The sequence below is a fragment of the Sinocyclocheilus anshuiensis genome, unplaced genomic scaffold, assembly GCF_001515605.1.
Source record: "Sinocyclocheilus anshuiensis isolate Anshui unplaced genomic scaffold, SAMN03320099.WGS_v1.1 scaffold58, whole genome shotgun sequence".
Lineage (NCBI taxonomy): Eukaryota > Metazoa > Chordata > Actinopteri > Cypriniformes > Cyprinidae > Sinocyclocheilus > Sinocyclocheilus anshuiensis.
The window spans coordinates 2395972-2411839 of record NW_015547688.1 but is presented as its reverse complement, the minus strand read 5'-3'; the positions used below and the strand labels follow the sequence as shown (position 1 = coordinate 2411839).

The following is a 15868-nucleotide window of genomic DNA, read 5'->3' as shown; positions in this document are numbered from 1 at the left end:
ATCAGAAATGGATATTATATAATAGATGCTTTTTTTGAACATTTTAGCAATTTAAAAATATTTAAAAATTGGGAAACCCGGTTGGGAAACACTGTCTTAAGGTCACCAATGCAGCATTTGTTTGATTAAAACTATCTACAGCAAAAACAGTAATGTAATGAAATATTATTATATTTTAAAATGAGTGTTTTCTATATTTTAATGTAATTTAAAATATAATTTACTCCTGTGATAGTAAAGCTGAATTTTCAGCATCATTACTCCAGTCACATTATCCTTCAGAAATCATTCTAATATGTTGATTTGCTTAGTAAACATTTATTATCAATGTTGAAAACAGTCGTGCTGCTTAAAATATATATATATATATAAAATTATTTTTTCTTTTTTTTTTGGAAACAAAAATTAGGGGACACCTCTCCCAGGATTCCTTGATAAATAATGTTCAAAAGAATAGAAATAGAATTATTTTGTAACATTTATAAATGTCTTACTAACTTACTGAATTTTGAATGGTAATGTACATCAAATCATTTTAAAACTCTATAATATTTAATCTTAAATTAAAACTAAAAAACAAAATCAATAACATTGATGATAGAAGTGACTTTAAGCATCACAACCTTATAATGTGTACAGTATGAAAAATGGATATTCATTCTGAGATTTGCTAAAGATTGCATTTGGCTGTTATTAAATTATTAATATTAATGAAAAATTAATAACATTAATACAATGAATAGGCATTATAGGCACAATTAAATATCCAGCATATCGACTAATAATGATAAATTAAAAATATCTTTCATATTTGCTGATCACTCTGAAATATTTGGGGCAAATGTTCCATCTGTGAACTCAAGTGGATTGTACCAATGTCTAATATTCTAGTTGAACTTCACCCTTTCCCATCCCTTAACACTTCTCATTGGCTATCAATGGGTATTGCATTGAGAAAAGCATGCCTCATGTTTACAAAGGCAAGGACTGTGGGAGTTTGGGCAGTGCTTCTCACGAATCGCCGTGGATGAAAGCCAAGCTGTGAAGGGGAGGTCCAGTCAGCCGGATGATGGATGAGACTGGACCGCTGGGTTTGTTTGGGTGAGGACAGACCTGCCAGCGGATGAGGAAGGCACACAAGGCTAACTTGAGTGTCGAGTTGATTAACCTAAATTATGTTGTTTGGGAAATCTCTTATAGTTAAATAATTGTCTTTTTTTTCAGGAGTTAGGAATTGATATGACATTCGCAAACATTACTTGGAGTAATTTGATATTGATTTCTGAATAGAGGTGGTATTTTCATATTTAGTCTTTATCAAACCATGCTAAACCATGTGTTTCAGCTGGAACTGTTCTTTCTAAGAGGATTTGGCTGAAGTCTAAGTATATTTGAACTGAAACATACAACGACAATAAATGAGCAATCAACAACCAATGGATTTCAACCAAGAGTTTTTTCGGTAATTTGTTACACTCTGATATACATCACAATAGGGCTGTGCAATATATCGAAATTATCGAAATATCGCAAATGAGTGAGCAAAAATTTGTGAGATAGCTAGTTATAATGGTAATTAAATGTTTGCATATGTATAAAAGCCTACATTAAAATCTGTCATATAAATTGGTCTCTTCATTAGAAATTAGCCTACTGATTGCCACCATTGATGGACAAATTTTTTAAAATAATATAAAAAATATTTGTATGACATTATATTCTGCAGTTCTTCCCTGTTGTACCGAATATCTATACTTTTCAAATTATCATATCGAAGTTAGAAATTCAAATATTGTGACTAAATTAATTTTGTAGGGTGCCACAAGTTTGTTAACATTTCCAAAGGGTGCCGCGACTGAAAAAAGGTTGGGAAACACTGCCTTAAGAGACTACTTTCACATTTAAAACAAAAAAAAAATCTTACAGACCATAAACTTCTGAATGGTTTCATTCCTGATCTGTAGGATAAACAAATACGTCTGGTTAAAATATTATAAAAAAATGAAATTCCACAGACACGCACCACTTTAAGGGCAGTAACTCCTGTGCTAAAGGTAAACTCATTACCCAAACTTTCTTTAGTACATGCATTAGCTGGGCAACTTCACATGTGTTGACAGTCTGCTGAGCAACATTAATAACCTGTCATCTCACTCCACGCTACAAGCAGTCCCCAACAACTGAATATTTAGACAGCGGCATCAATAAATAATGATTTTGTGCTAAAAGCAAGGCTGACTTTGTTCTTTTTAATGGAAACAGACCATCAAAAGTAAAAATATTAAAGTGAAATTAAAAGTAGGACAAAGTTCACAGATAAGCGCATCAAGGAAACCCCAACTGGGACATGAGGAGTGAGCTTAACCACTAACTAGTGGCCAAACGAGATGACATCTCTAGTTAATTCCAATCCTGTGAACAAGCGCCATTCGGTGGACAGCAGGTGTCCCCTCTCTCTCTCTCTCGCTCCCCCATCCTCAGCTGTGCTGTCTGTTATCATTGTGCTTTGACTCCAAGACAAATGCTACATAGAACAGGCTGCTAATACAAGCTGCTCGAGCATCCCGTCTATTTTATTTTATTTTGTATGATAAATGTAGAAAATCAAAAAGATTTTTTCTTCAATATTTCAGCCATAAACTGTAATATAATCAGTGTCAGTACCTGAGATATCTGATAATGCTCTTTAACTAATATTTTAGATTTTCCTCTATATTAATAATACAAAAATGTCACATTTTAACTATTTACTTTGACAAAAAAAAAAAAAAAAGAAGAATGCAGGACTACTCGATGCTGCAAAGGGTACTAGTCTTTACTTTAAAAATTATATAGTAAAAAAACTATTGTTTAGGACTTAGGCCTTCCTCTCCAACCATGCAGAGGAGCTTCTAGACATTTCAAGTAAAGTTGTCTGTAATTCTATATGCACCTGATGTCAATGGCATCTGACAAGAGGAGGTTAGATCCCTTAACACAACAGTAAAAAACGAAAATTGCTTCATCATGTGCTTTAGCTTGTTTCTGCCACGCTGTTTTAAGACATTCTTTCAGTGCTGATGCTTCGAAAAATCCCCGGTAAAACGTTTTCAAACAGCTGACAGTCCATCCTGGGCTTTATGACCCAGAAGCAGTAAATTCTCTGCCTTCACTTCTGCTCTCCATCTCAGCTGCTTTCTCGAGCAATTTTTAACATCTCTGTGCCTGCATGATTTCCAGGCACTATAAGGCCGTCAGCTTGCAGCTGCTGTTTCTAAATTAAACCACTCATTCTTGCCTTTATCTAGTTCCTCTACACTTCTAGCTGAAAGAGAAGTGATTCTCTTAAAATAAATAATTAATAAAATAAATCACTTAATTCAAGCAAACCTTAGTCATGTTATATACTGAATATCAGCATGGCTGCTACTACCATCCTACAGCTGTGCCTATATTCAGAATAACAGCGCTCTTGTGTGATATTGCTTAGAATGGTTTTCAACCGGTATCATCAATGTGTATTCCAAGTTACCAACTGGTTTCACCCAACACACCATAAAGTGAACAACAGTGAAGGCCGAACTTGATTTAAGGAGCTTTGATTAGAGGTATTAGGTGCTCAGAAGCCTACTTTCTACCTTCACCAGCCACGCTTGGGTGTGTTCAGCATTAGAGAGATGCAATAACAATAATGAATTCATAATAAAGATTGAATTATAGTTACTGTCATTTTATGGCACAAAGAAATGTGCACATAAAATTATCTGTGTAATCTTTTAAGAAATAAGCTGCCACTAACTATTGAACTAAAATGAACAGTTTGTTCTAGTGCTCTAACTCAATAGACAAAGAGGTATATATGGGTTTGTTAATGCGTTTCAGTCCTCCTGGGCAGTTCGTATTTACAAATGTATATTTGTACATTGTACATAGTATGCTTTATTAGTAATGTGTATACTGAGTTTGTTCTTTTAATATCAATTAAGCCACGTTAAGCATTTTCTTTATAATGGTTTTCTAAGGGGAAAACCTTTATGTAAAAATCTTGTCTTGCTACTTGGATTAGAGTGCCATTGTCTTAGTAGTAGATAGTGTTTATGGCAAGAATTATATGAGAAAATCGTTTTCTCCTGGTCGTTGTTTTAGAACATTAAAGGGATAGTTCACCCCAAAATGAAAATTCTGTCATTAATTACTCACCCTCATGTCGTTCCAAACCTGTAAGACCTTCGTTCATCTTCGGAACACAAATTAAGATGTTTTTGATGAAATCCGAGAGCTTTCTGACCCTCCATAGACAGCAACACAACTGAAAGGTTCAAGGCTCAGAAAGGTAGTAAGGACACTGGTTAAAATCAGTGGTTTAACAGCAATTTTATGAAGCTACGAGAATACTTTTTGCACATTCTGGTACTCTTATGAATGCCCATCGAAGACTGACACGGAAGAGAAGAAATTGTTTTATAAAGTCGTTATTTTTTATTTATTTGCGCACAAAGTATTCTTGTAGATTGATGTCCTTACTACCTTTCTGGGCCTTGACCGTGGTAGTTCCGTTGCCGTCTATGCAGGGTCAGAAAGCGCTCGGATTTCGTAAAAAATATCTTAATTTGTGTTCTGAAGATAAATGAAGGTCTTGCGTGTTTGGAACGACATGAGGGTAATGTAATTAATAAGTAATTAAAGGTACAATATGTAAGTTTTCTCCGCTAGAAGGCACGTATTCAAAACAAACAAAGGCGTAGTTTGATGACGCCGTGACTAAGTGTGGAATCATGGGAGTTGTTGTCTTCATCCCCACAGCCGATGCAATCCAACGGGCGGAAATCATGTTCATGGATGAGCTAATGTATTAAATATTTATTAACATCGTAGTATGAAGCAGGGTGAGGCGGAAAGCCATCGAAGCGAAACGAGGCCGCTGAAGCAATTGCTAATGAGAGACGAGAGTGACACACGGCTCGAAAGCAGCAGAGCTTTTATTATGCCACACTTTAGCGCTTCCGCTCCTTCCAGTCGTGCAAAGCAGCACTGTTTTATCATACTAGATATGTTTGAAAGTTCTGTTATAATGCTACTCTGTGCGGTCATCACCGGTCTAATAAAACGCGGAAATCGAGGGTGCATGACGTCATTGGCAGGTGACATTAAAGACACGGTCCGGAGCACTAGTTAAAATTGCTTATTTCTCTGGATTTAAACATTCTTCGAAACATTTGGGATAATGTAAGTACACAAGTCCGCAAAATATATAAAACTGTTCTAGTGGTTTTTGGATATTTTAATAAAAAAATCGTACATATTGCACCTTTAATGACAGAATTTTCATTTTTGGGTGAACTATCCCATTAAGCCACATTAAAGGGGTCATATGAAATTCATTCTAATGCTCATTATATTAGCGTTAGCCGGCTTATGCTAACGAATACGCTAACGGCGATGTTTATTTCAATCCGAAATTCAAATTAAAATATGGAATAATATTCATAACAGAAGCTCTAAATATTAAAAATGTAATTGAAACTTACCTGCTTGAACTTGATCGGGGTGTTTTGTTAGTTTGATGCGTTTCCTCTTGAGGTCACCACTGCTTTTAAGAAGAGGTTGCCAGGTTTTCACAACAAAACCCACCCATTCGCGTTTCGAGGGGGTCCCGTTAAAAATCACGTTCCGAGGATAAAATACACATGTTTTGGCGGGGTTCCTCTGGTAAAATTCGCATTCCAGGGGCTAAATATCACGTTAATGGGGTCGTTTTTCAACCCGCGGACATGAAAAACAACCCGCGGCAACAGTGTTAAAGCAGCCCAATCCTGCGGGAAAACCGCGGACTTGGCAACACTGGAAGAGGATAGCTTTCTGATAGCACATCAAGAACCGGGTTGACCAGGTACTCGGTACCACCGGTACTTAAAAAAACCTGGTACCGTAACGTTTTCATTTTTTTAGTACCGACTTGGTACCGAAATACCGGGTCTTTTGACAACACTACATGTGACGACCCCGGGCTGGACTGGCGATCCACAGCGCGAAGTTGATGTATTTCCTCAGCGACCAGCACGGATCAGCTCCAGGCATGATGAAGCGGATATCGTCCTCTTTTGGAAGGCCAAACAAAGTAGTTTGGTAAACACACAGCACCTTCCCGACATGGCGGCGGCGGTAACAACAATACTACAGCGAGAATATAAGTTACGCCTTCTTTCTTTGCGTGAACATTTGGGCGGCGTTATGCAAATCTTCCCACATAGTGACGTAGACATGTGGGGGCGTGTTAGAACGAGCCGTTTTAGGTAGGTGTGGCTGACTCTTAACTTTTATAAAGAATATCTCTTTGGATTTGAGACTTTAGTCTTTGCAACTTTACAGATCTTCTTTATGCACCAAGAGCTTGTAACTCTTCAAAGAGAAAGGAAAAATTGAAATCGCATCATATGACCCCTTTAAGCATTTTAGAATGTCCCCATAAATACAACCTTTCCAACATGACTTGAACGCAATGTTCACTACTGTTCTGTAAATAAAATGGAAAATCTGGAATGATTATAGAACTCTTTGACCAAAAGCGAGGAATATTGCTTTGTTCCAGACAGTCATATACGCTACTCCAGTCCAGCTTTGCAAGATGACAACTGACAAGCAACCCTTGATGCTTTGGCAACTTTTGTAACTGATTTAGTTGGCTGAGAAGAAATACATGAACTAACTGGGTCAATATATGTCTCAAACAAAGGTTAAATAAAATAAATCACTTAATTCAAGCAAACCTTAGTCATGTTATATACTGAATATCAGCATGGCTGCTACTACCATCCTACAGCTGTGCCTATATTCAGAATAACAGCGCTCTTGTGTGATATTGCTTAGAATGGTTTTCAACCGGTATCATCAACTTTTCAACACAAACCATTTCATATTACCGAACAGCATTTAATCTACACGTGTTGCTGTATCAAACAGTAGCATTGTTACTGTAATGCGTGGACTTACCTGCTGGTAAGATGAGTCCTCCGGTCGAAAATCACTGCTGGTTTGTTCAAATTGCAGATTAAAGTGAGGCAGTCTGTGGAGAAGGTTAACCCACCACGGAGGAGAGTAATTCACAACGGCTGCCATAATCTTTATGACAATAACACCCCGAGCCGAGAGAAACTAAAGCAGGAAGTTTAAAACTTCTGTCAGTGCTTAAACAAAATCATTAGACTATAAAGTCACACATAAAGCTGCTCTTCCCTGGAAAATGCACATCTATCGTCCTTCATCCAGTGATATGGAGCTAAAAACGACTAACTAGCAGTCCCTGGAGAGAACCCCAAAGCTAATTGTTAAGTAAAACGAGGGGTTTACTTATTCAACGTGGATCGGTAAAGAGCTAATAATTTAAAACGCTTCAGAAGTGTCCAGCTGTATAAAACAGGACTTCAGCTTCCCTATGCCTACCGGCTGGCTGGCAAACACAAGGGAAGCGTGTATTACAAGCTCCTACTTCCCCTCTCCAAACTGCCTATTGTTTGGATACATTAAAACTACACGCATGCACACAATAAACCCTGAGATATGCAAGCATTCAGAGCTGAATCCTTTCGAGACCCAAGCCTCAGTCCTCAGGCTGCTCTCAACGCCAGCCAGTTTTAAGATGTTTCGCCCTTGCTTGCTTTATGTGTCAGTCAATGGCCGAGATTAGTGCCAAGCGTTTGTCTGCGGCTCCGTCATTCCCACGGTGGAACTCCTCCGTCCTTTTGTCCTTATTAGTCCTAATGACCGGGGAAGGTGTTTGTGAAGTCGAAATGTCCGTGTGTGGGTTAGTGGACGCCACGCGACTCCTCCGCGCCGACAAAACCCTGTGAGATGATCTCTAATACAGTGTGAGTGAGTGAAGAGCAATCAAGCAACGAGCCCGATGCCACCGTAACAAACTCACGTTGAGATAGTAGAGTCTTGTCAGGGTACGAGACAACTGTTGAGAATGCTGACATCTAGTGCTCAGACACAGTACTACACATACTACACACCTATTTCAATTTATATATACGTATTTTTCATTAATATTTTTAAAAATGTTCTTTTTGGAAAGAGAGGCTGATGATATTTTTATATTGCTTATACCAGCTGGTTGATTTTTGAACATATTCCTTCAAGTTTTATTAAAGGTAACATGATAAAAATATAAAATGAATGATATAACGATAACTGGAAAATGTATTATTTAATAAAATATAAATGTAATGTATAAAAATTAAATTATTTAAAACATTTAATTAAATGAGTATTAATTTTATAGGTAAAATGTGATGATTTTTCACAGTAGACAGTTTCACAATGTTTTGGGGTAACAACCCCATGGCTTAAAATGATTGAAAATATTAAATTTTTGTTCATAAAATATAATATATAAAATTCATTTATAAAATTAAATAAAATTAAATCAAATCAAATGTATTGATTTTTTTTACATTAAAATGTGATGGTTTTTCACAGTAAAAAATACACTGTAACTACACTTTTATTTTTATTTAAATAAAACAAAGAATATTGGAGTATGTTTACAAGAAACACACAAACTGTTTTAGTTCTTCTACTTCAAAATTTACTCTTTTCTTTATGAAATTTACTAGCAATTAAAAAAAAAAAAATAAATTGGGTTAAATACCGCATTGTAGGTCCCAAACGTTAGTATGGAGTTCCTTGCACTTTTTAACCACTTTGAATTTAATTTCTGATTAAGAAGATTGAATTGAGACTCTAAAAACACAATTTATTACATTAAATGAAGTAGATGGAAAATATAATGCTGATACAACATTATGTTGATAGCATTTTGGGGAATCAGTGCACAAAATGAATGCATACTTTGAAAAATGCCCCTTAAGACTCAAAAATAAACAACTTACTGTGATAAGCCAAGCCAAACATTTTCACAAAACTGTAACTAGTTTTTGGTTTGAAAGAAAGACCTGATATAGTGTACTTTTATCAAATTGAACCTGACCCCCATGCGGTCATAGGGAGAAACTACCACAAAAATGAACTTTAACCAAAAGCTTAAGGATTTCAAACCTACGCAAGTTTGGGGTTGCTGGTTTGTTACCCATTCATGTCACTATAAATGAATATCTGAATTCTGTCTTCATGCCTGCAAGATAGTCAACACACTTTCTCAAAACAAGTCTAAATGAAACCTAAAACTGTGTGATGGTTTCTGCTATTATGCTGAATAGAACATGCATTTCACCAAAGAATGAAAATACATAAAGATATATGCCAGGATGGAGAAACAAAAATGTAATCAGAGTGGGTTTAATTTAAGATGGTTAATGGCAATGTACACCATCATCAAAGTAATGATTAATACTTGGCCTTATATATATATTTATATAAACTATTTTATATAGGCTTCATCTATTAAATCTGGCAAGATAAATAGACTGTCTCACTAAGCTACTCAACCTGCTTTGTGAAAGAACTTACACAATTGCATAATTTCAGTGCCATAACCAAAAAGTACTGGTACCTGTCCAGATTAGTAGATTTGGTAATTAACAACATTGCATACAGGGTAACTAGTAACATTCTTGATTGAGCCTAACTAATTGTGTCTTTTCAGTTTCATTCCACTGCACTGGCATTAATATATTTGCATGAGCTAAGATGTGCAAGTCATTTTGATCTTTGGCATTTAAGCTTCACAGAGCTAATATGGTAATTAGTCAACAATATGCTGAGCCGTTCACACCTTACTGGAAATGCTGATGCAATGTGAATAGGAATAAAAAGTATTTAGGTCTCAAGGAATGATTCATCAAGGTTTCTTATGACTCCTAATCAATTCACAAATTAACTTTTAATGTGATCTCAGCTTTATCAAAAATGTTTTTTTTTTTTTTTTATCATGTATTCACTGATGCATTCAAATATCTCAAAACTTTTCTTGGTCAGAGAAAAAAAAAATTACATACAATTTAATCTCAATACTTTATAACTAATAAACTCTTCTTAGCAATTGTTTTCAGTTCCCTAAACTTAAATTGGATTTAGTCCAGGATGTGTTGTTTTGACTTCAACAGAAACTTATTTTGACTAAAAGAGGAACAGTGCAAAGTGATCAGAGGTTTCATAGACCTTCACATTGCAATGGCGTAACATTTTTCTTCCCCTCATGCATAATCATTATTCTCTGGAGTAGTTACTATAGTAGGCAAAACATATCATATAAGCAATAAACTACACAAGTGTCAAAAGGTATAAGGCAATGCAATGTCTATTTGCTTATTTTGTTTCTGGTTTATTTATTGGAAAGATAAATCTATACAAGTGAGTTTAGTGTGGTTGTTTTGTTTTGCCATGTCGTGTAAGCTACATTAGCTAACAGATCACATCTCTGAGTGAATTACATTCTAGAAAACATTCTAACCATATAATACCAGTCTATAATGTCATATAAAGATGTGTTTGTCCTCAAAGAGCCTGTTGAACCTGAGGCTCCACCCACTGTCACATGTGTTTCCACATCACCACAACTTTAAGGAGAGGGACATTTCTGCTCTTTTCTGCTGGAAATCACATGGAAGTGCTATCACACTCACATGACATCTAAACTATGACGGCGGACATCAATGAAGGTAAGGAATGGAAATGACAGGCATTTAAGCGATATATCTCACAGTTTCAGATAATGTTTTGCCGTGCGGTTTATTTATGTAACTTTTGTACTAGAGTTTGTCAGCGAATTTCTTTTCTTGACTTCTAAAATTTCTCTGATGGTGTTTTAAAATATCTAAAGAGACAACACGAGTCACTTTAACTTACCGCGAGTTATGCGCTTTGCGCTCTTGCGTAAATGTTTATTTTTATTTGTTGTTTCACTGGTTTCGCCTGTTCAGTGACTACATTACCTGTTAATTCAAGTTTTCCAGACTGACACCTCAATGATGGTTAATAATGTAAAGCTGATATGTCCATAATCCTATACATATGCTAATATTTTAAATCTTTGACACCATTTCAACGAGTTGTAAAGGAGTTGCGCAGAGCCGAATGGTTAATTATATTGATTATGCATGCAGTCAATTGCACCCATCCTTATAGGCTGAATGTTGCCATTTTGATAGTCTGATTTAAACCAATCAAATAATTTTCTCTGCGAATATTTAAATTTTGTCCGACGCCATTGGATTCGAATGGAAATTCAAAAGCCAATTAATTTCCGAACAGCTCTGGAAATGTATTTTGAATAAAATACATTTCGGCTGTGTTTCTATTAAATTAATTTAATTTACTATATGCTTGCGATGGCATATTTGTATTTAATGTTATTTTTTATTAAGTTCGGTTGTGTTTCCATTTGTTATTAGACTTACATTGTTTGTGTCTAACAAGAACTCACTGAACTCTTCAATAAAAAATACAAATGCATTGTGCAACTGCAATATTCTGTCAGTGTTGGAGCAATCGGCTTGTTTGGAAAAAAATGATTATTTCAGTGTGTTCACTTGTAACAAAATTGAAATGTTCCCAGTCAGTCACCCATTCCAAGTCAATTCCCTTGTTATGTCAGCGCTAAGCTCTTATGGTCTTTTGAATGTAGGATCTGTCCCTTCATACTATCGTGAAGTACATCAAGCCATCTGCTCCAGAACTGACGAACGAGTGCCTTTAAGTGTATTCCAGAGAGTTCTCAGCAGAACATCTCTCTCCGTCACCGTTCAAAACCAGGTGAGACTTGCAGATTACTTGTGTCATTATTGGCTAGAAAGCCCGTAGCTGATAGTTAGCTGAATTACGTCCCACAAGCTTTGTTTAATGACATTATGTATGGCTGGAAATGGAAATGTTATGGTTGTCTTGGGTTTTCTTGGGGAACTTATTCTGCACAGGTTGAAAGGTATGTCATCTGCATTTTAGATAGCCGAACATGTAAACAGTGGTGATGGATTCCTAAGTAAAGTCTCGCTGTATAAAGGCTTGGCTCTCATTGCCCTTGCTCAACAAGGAAAACCACCTAGTCCCAAACTGCTGGAGAATTTCATACAAGGTAAGCATAAGCATATCTGTTCCTCAGCTGACTGTGGTAAATGTGTAGCATGATCAAATGTCATTTTAAGTCAGTAACCCCAGTTAAGTCTCCATAAAAACTGTCTTTTGTTCACGTCATGTGATATTAAATTGCCTCTTACATGCTGTCCCAAATGAATAATTACATTCAAGCTGCATTTCAGTGTCACCATCTGTTTGCAGTGATTTGTGCAAGAGCAGAGCATACATAATATGTGAAGATTTTATTACTTTTTTCAACATTTCTAAGAGAAAAATGAGCCCTTTTGAATCCTAAAGTGTTCTCACCCTGAATGTATTATTTACGTTCCTCAGGTGTATGATTTTGTTGGACAGGTTGTGTGATGGTGTGTTTGAGTGTTTTTCATCACATATGATTCATATAAGAGCTCTGAAGAGTTCAATACAGGCATCTTGTGTTATTCCAGGTGTTGCCAGTATGACAGTTGACTGTGCACTTTAAAAGTGACGTTTCCTGTTTTTTCCTCTAAGCAAGACCAAGTTTCCCGTCATCTGCATGCCAAATGCATATCTCTCTTTGGAATGACCAAGAAACATTTTTTTTTTGTATTCCACTAAACAAAAGCAAAGATCCTGGGTTGAATCTGCTGAGGCAGCATTTTGCTGGATCAAGTTGTTTTTTCCCATTTCCCAGATTTTCAGTTCTAAATTGGAAACACAAACCACAGAAATTCACAGAAAAAAAAACGTATGTCACACAGCTCAACATTGTTTATTGTTTTACTCTTGTTCGTTGTCATTCCTTGCGACTTTTCTGTAATGCTGTGTTATTTATTTGCTGTCACAAGCCTCTCATGGAACAGAGATGGAAAGATAAAAGCAATCTTCTTCTTTATCTAATTTAAAATGATTAAGTATGATACTGTGATCACCCACATATAATGTTTAGTCAGTCACATCTGGCTGTCACACCTCTTTAAATACAGCACAGTCACTGTTATATGTCATGTTTTTAAAGAGTTCCCGAAGCCTCAGCTGGGAGAGCCGAAGGAGCTTCAGAGTCTGAAGATGCAGACGGTTCAGGAGAGTCCTTTGAACTTGTCTTTGACTCTGGGAGAGCTGTTGAAGAAGGACACCATCAAAGTTGAGCTCATTCCTGAGAAGAAGGGGCTGTTTCTTAAACACGTGGAGTATCAGGTCACCAGTGAGGTGAGTGACTTTAGAGGCGACATTAAAGTTCATCCCAAAAGTAAAAATTTGCTAATAATTCACCCACCCTCAAGTTATCCAAGATGTAGATGAGTTTGTTTCTTCACAGAACATATTTGGAGAAATTTAGCATTTCATAACTTGCTCACTAATGGATCCTCTGCAGTGGATGGGTGCCATCAGAATGAGAGTCCAAACAGCTGATAAAGACATGACAATAATCCACAAGTAATCCATCATTAAGACGTTTTTAACTTCAAACCGCTGCTTCTGGCTAAAATATGAGTCCTATATCCATAATACTGCTTTTTCCAGTGAAAAACTCCTCTTGTCTGAATCAGGATAGAAATATGCACAGATCAAGCACTGTTTACAAGCAAAAACAGTCCACTTGACAAGACATTAAATGATGGACTGGAGTCATTACTTGTGGAATATTGTGAAGTTCAACTTTAATTCTGACGGCACCCATTCGCTGCAGAGGATCCATTGCTGAGCAAGTGATATAATCTTTTCAGATGAAGAAACAAACTCAACTACACCTTGGATGGCCTGAGGGTGAGTACATTTTTAACAAATTTTCATTTTTGAGTGAACTATTCTTTTAAAAGACCTGGTTTACATGTTTAGAGTTTTTCTGTCTTTGGTCAGAAAAAAATATTCCAACTCTATACCCTAAACGATTAGTTGAGTCATTGTTGCTGTGTCATGGTGCACAAACAAAAATTACTTCTCTCCATGTGTAGCTGAAAAATGGCCCACTTTAGCTTTAGTGTCTGTCTCAAATGATCCAATTACATGTGGACAGCCCAAGATAAATGGGTAAAAAAGGACCATTGAGTCTGGTTCATATTATGAGGAATCGTTTTCCTTGATCAGCTGAGATAAAATAGCTTGACTTTGCAAAGGATGAGAGGGTTAGAAACTGTATCTGGCACAAACATATTATTATAAAAAGAACTCAGGGGGAAAAAATATTTAAAAATAATAGTACAAAAATATATATTTTTTTTATATAAAAGATAATTATAAAAAAATATGACCTCTTCAGTGCAAAATTGGATAAAAAGACATTGTCGAGTTGCTGCTGAGTCATGCAACAGTTACAGTTGTAATATTTAAACATATCGCTGATCGTTTATCTACTGTGTGCCCTTTTGCAGTGTTTTACAGTATCAGTCTATCGGCGATACACTGATTTTGACGTCTTCCATGAGCTCCTGCTTCAGAGATACGCTTACAGAGTCGTGCCGGCGCTTCCTCCCAAAAGGGCGCTGAAAGGAGGTAAGGCGTTGATTTATTCACTGTAAAATCTCAGCCTGTGAAAGGTTTGTAAACAAACCTGTAGATTATAGTCTTGTGCATTTCCCACTTAGACTGTGTTGTGACATTCAGTGCTTTCTGGGAATGCACCAGACAAGCAATCATAGCTCTGCCAAGGTTAAAAAAAATAAACTTCTTCTGTTTTTCTGCAGACTTCAGCAACTTGTACTTCCATAGTAACTGAGTACCAGAAAGTGCCTTGCTGTGTTTTATTAATGGAAGGGCTATGTTTTGTTGTTTCTGGAAAAGTTGAATCTTTTCTCTGTTCTTTGGCCCCGCTGCAGTCCTGACCTCTATGTCAGAGCGAGAGTTCATTGAAGGCCGGAGACGAGCTCTGGGCAGGTTTCTGAATCTTGTGGCACGCCACCCTGTCTTTTCCGAGGATGAGCTTGTGAAAACATTCCTCACCTTCAGTGGCTCGGTGTGGATTTTTTGCTAACCCTGAACTTGATTTGAATTTCTAGATAAATTGGATTGAATTTGTATGATATTTTATACTGCAAAAAAAATGCATATAAAAGTAAGCTACTTGAGATATGCCAGTTCCGGCTTGAAAAAAGAAATGTATAAATTGTTTTGTATTCTTGATAGACATTCCAGATTTCAATATTTATGCCCCACAGGATGTCCAAACTAAGCTTAGAGATGCTTGCAAAAAATTGGGTGATGAGTTCATGACATGCAAATATGCAACGCAGGCCAAGGTTTGATTCTGTTTTATTTTACTTTACATGTTAAAATGTATGTTTATGTTCGAATGTCATAATATTCTCTTTTATTGCAGTATTTGGTAATTAATATTGCTTGTCTGTATTGTGATTTTTCATGCAGGATTACCTCCCAGCAGATATCCAAAGTCAGTTTTCATCCAGCAGAGAGCTCATCAAAAATATCCATAACAGTTTTCAGAAGTTACGGGACAGGGCAGAGAGGATGGCCGAGCGCTCGAAGGAGAATGCCACAGATCTGCTGATGTTTGGGAAGGAGCTCAGGTACCACCTCATCCTGAGGGCTGTTTCTGAATCTTTGTGGTGTCTCATAAACCAGTGGTTCTTAACAACCTGGGCTCTGACTGAGGTCCACCTCCAAGGGCAACAAATGCTTCGAAATAAGTCAAAGCAAGCTTTAAAACAACTAAAACAAGATATTTCTTAATTGAATTCACCCCTAAAGTTCTAGAATTTAATTATTGTAATTTTGATTACAATTATTACAGTAGTTACTTAATTTCTGTCATTTAAAAAAGGTTGAGAACCACTGTCTTAGACATGTAGAAAGACAAAAAACAAAACAAAACCAAAAAAAACCAGAATGTTCAAAATATAAAGGCAGATGTACATTTTTA

The 15868-nt window shown here is 36.4% G+C and overlaps 2 protein-coding genes across 3 annotated transcripts in view; one reads left to right on the top strand and one right to left on the bottom strand.

Annotated features, from left to right (window-relative positions):
• The window catches only part of ttyh3a (tweety family member 3a), a 77337-nt gene extending 69425 nt beyond the window's left edge, over positions 1-7912 (bottom strand). Inside the window, exon 1 of one of the 2 annotated variants that reach the window (XM_016506013.1) lies at positions 6970-7912. In XM_016506013.1, coding sequence (XP_016361499.1) covers positions 6970-7095 — 126 coding nt within the window. In that variant the 5' untranslated portion in view covers positions 7096-7912. The remainder of the gene's footprint in view (positions 1-6969) is intronic. The other variant, XM_016506014.1, reaches the window with a different exon arrangement.
• Positions 7913-10480: 2568 nt separating this feature from the next.
• Positions 10481-15868, top strand: part of LOC107703396 (sorting nexin-8-like) — an 11067-nt gene continuing 5679 nt past the window's right edge. The window contains exons 1-8 of the mRNA XM_016506007.1: positions 10481-10598; positions 11564-11691; positions 11881-12010; positions 13010-13200; positions 14364-14484; positions 14808-14944; positions 15147-15227; positions 15355-15515. Coding sequence (XP_016361493.1) covers positions 10577-10598; positions 11564-11691; positions 11881-12010; positions 13010-13200; positions 14364-14484; positions 14808-14944; positions 15147-15227; positions 15355-15515 — 971 coding nt within the window. The 5' untranslated portion in view covers positions 10481-10576. The remainder of the gene's footprint in view (positions 10599-11563; positions 11692-11880; positions 12011-13009; positions 13201-14363; positions 14485-14807; positions 14945-15146; positions 15228-15354; positions 15516-15868) is intronic.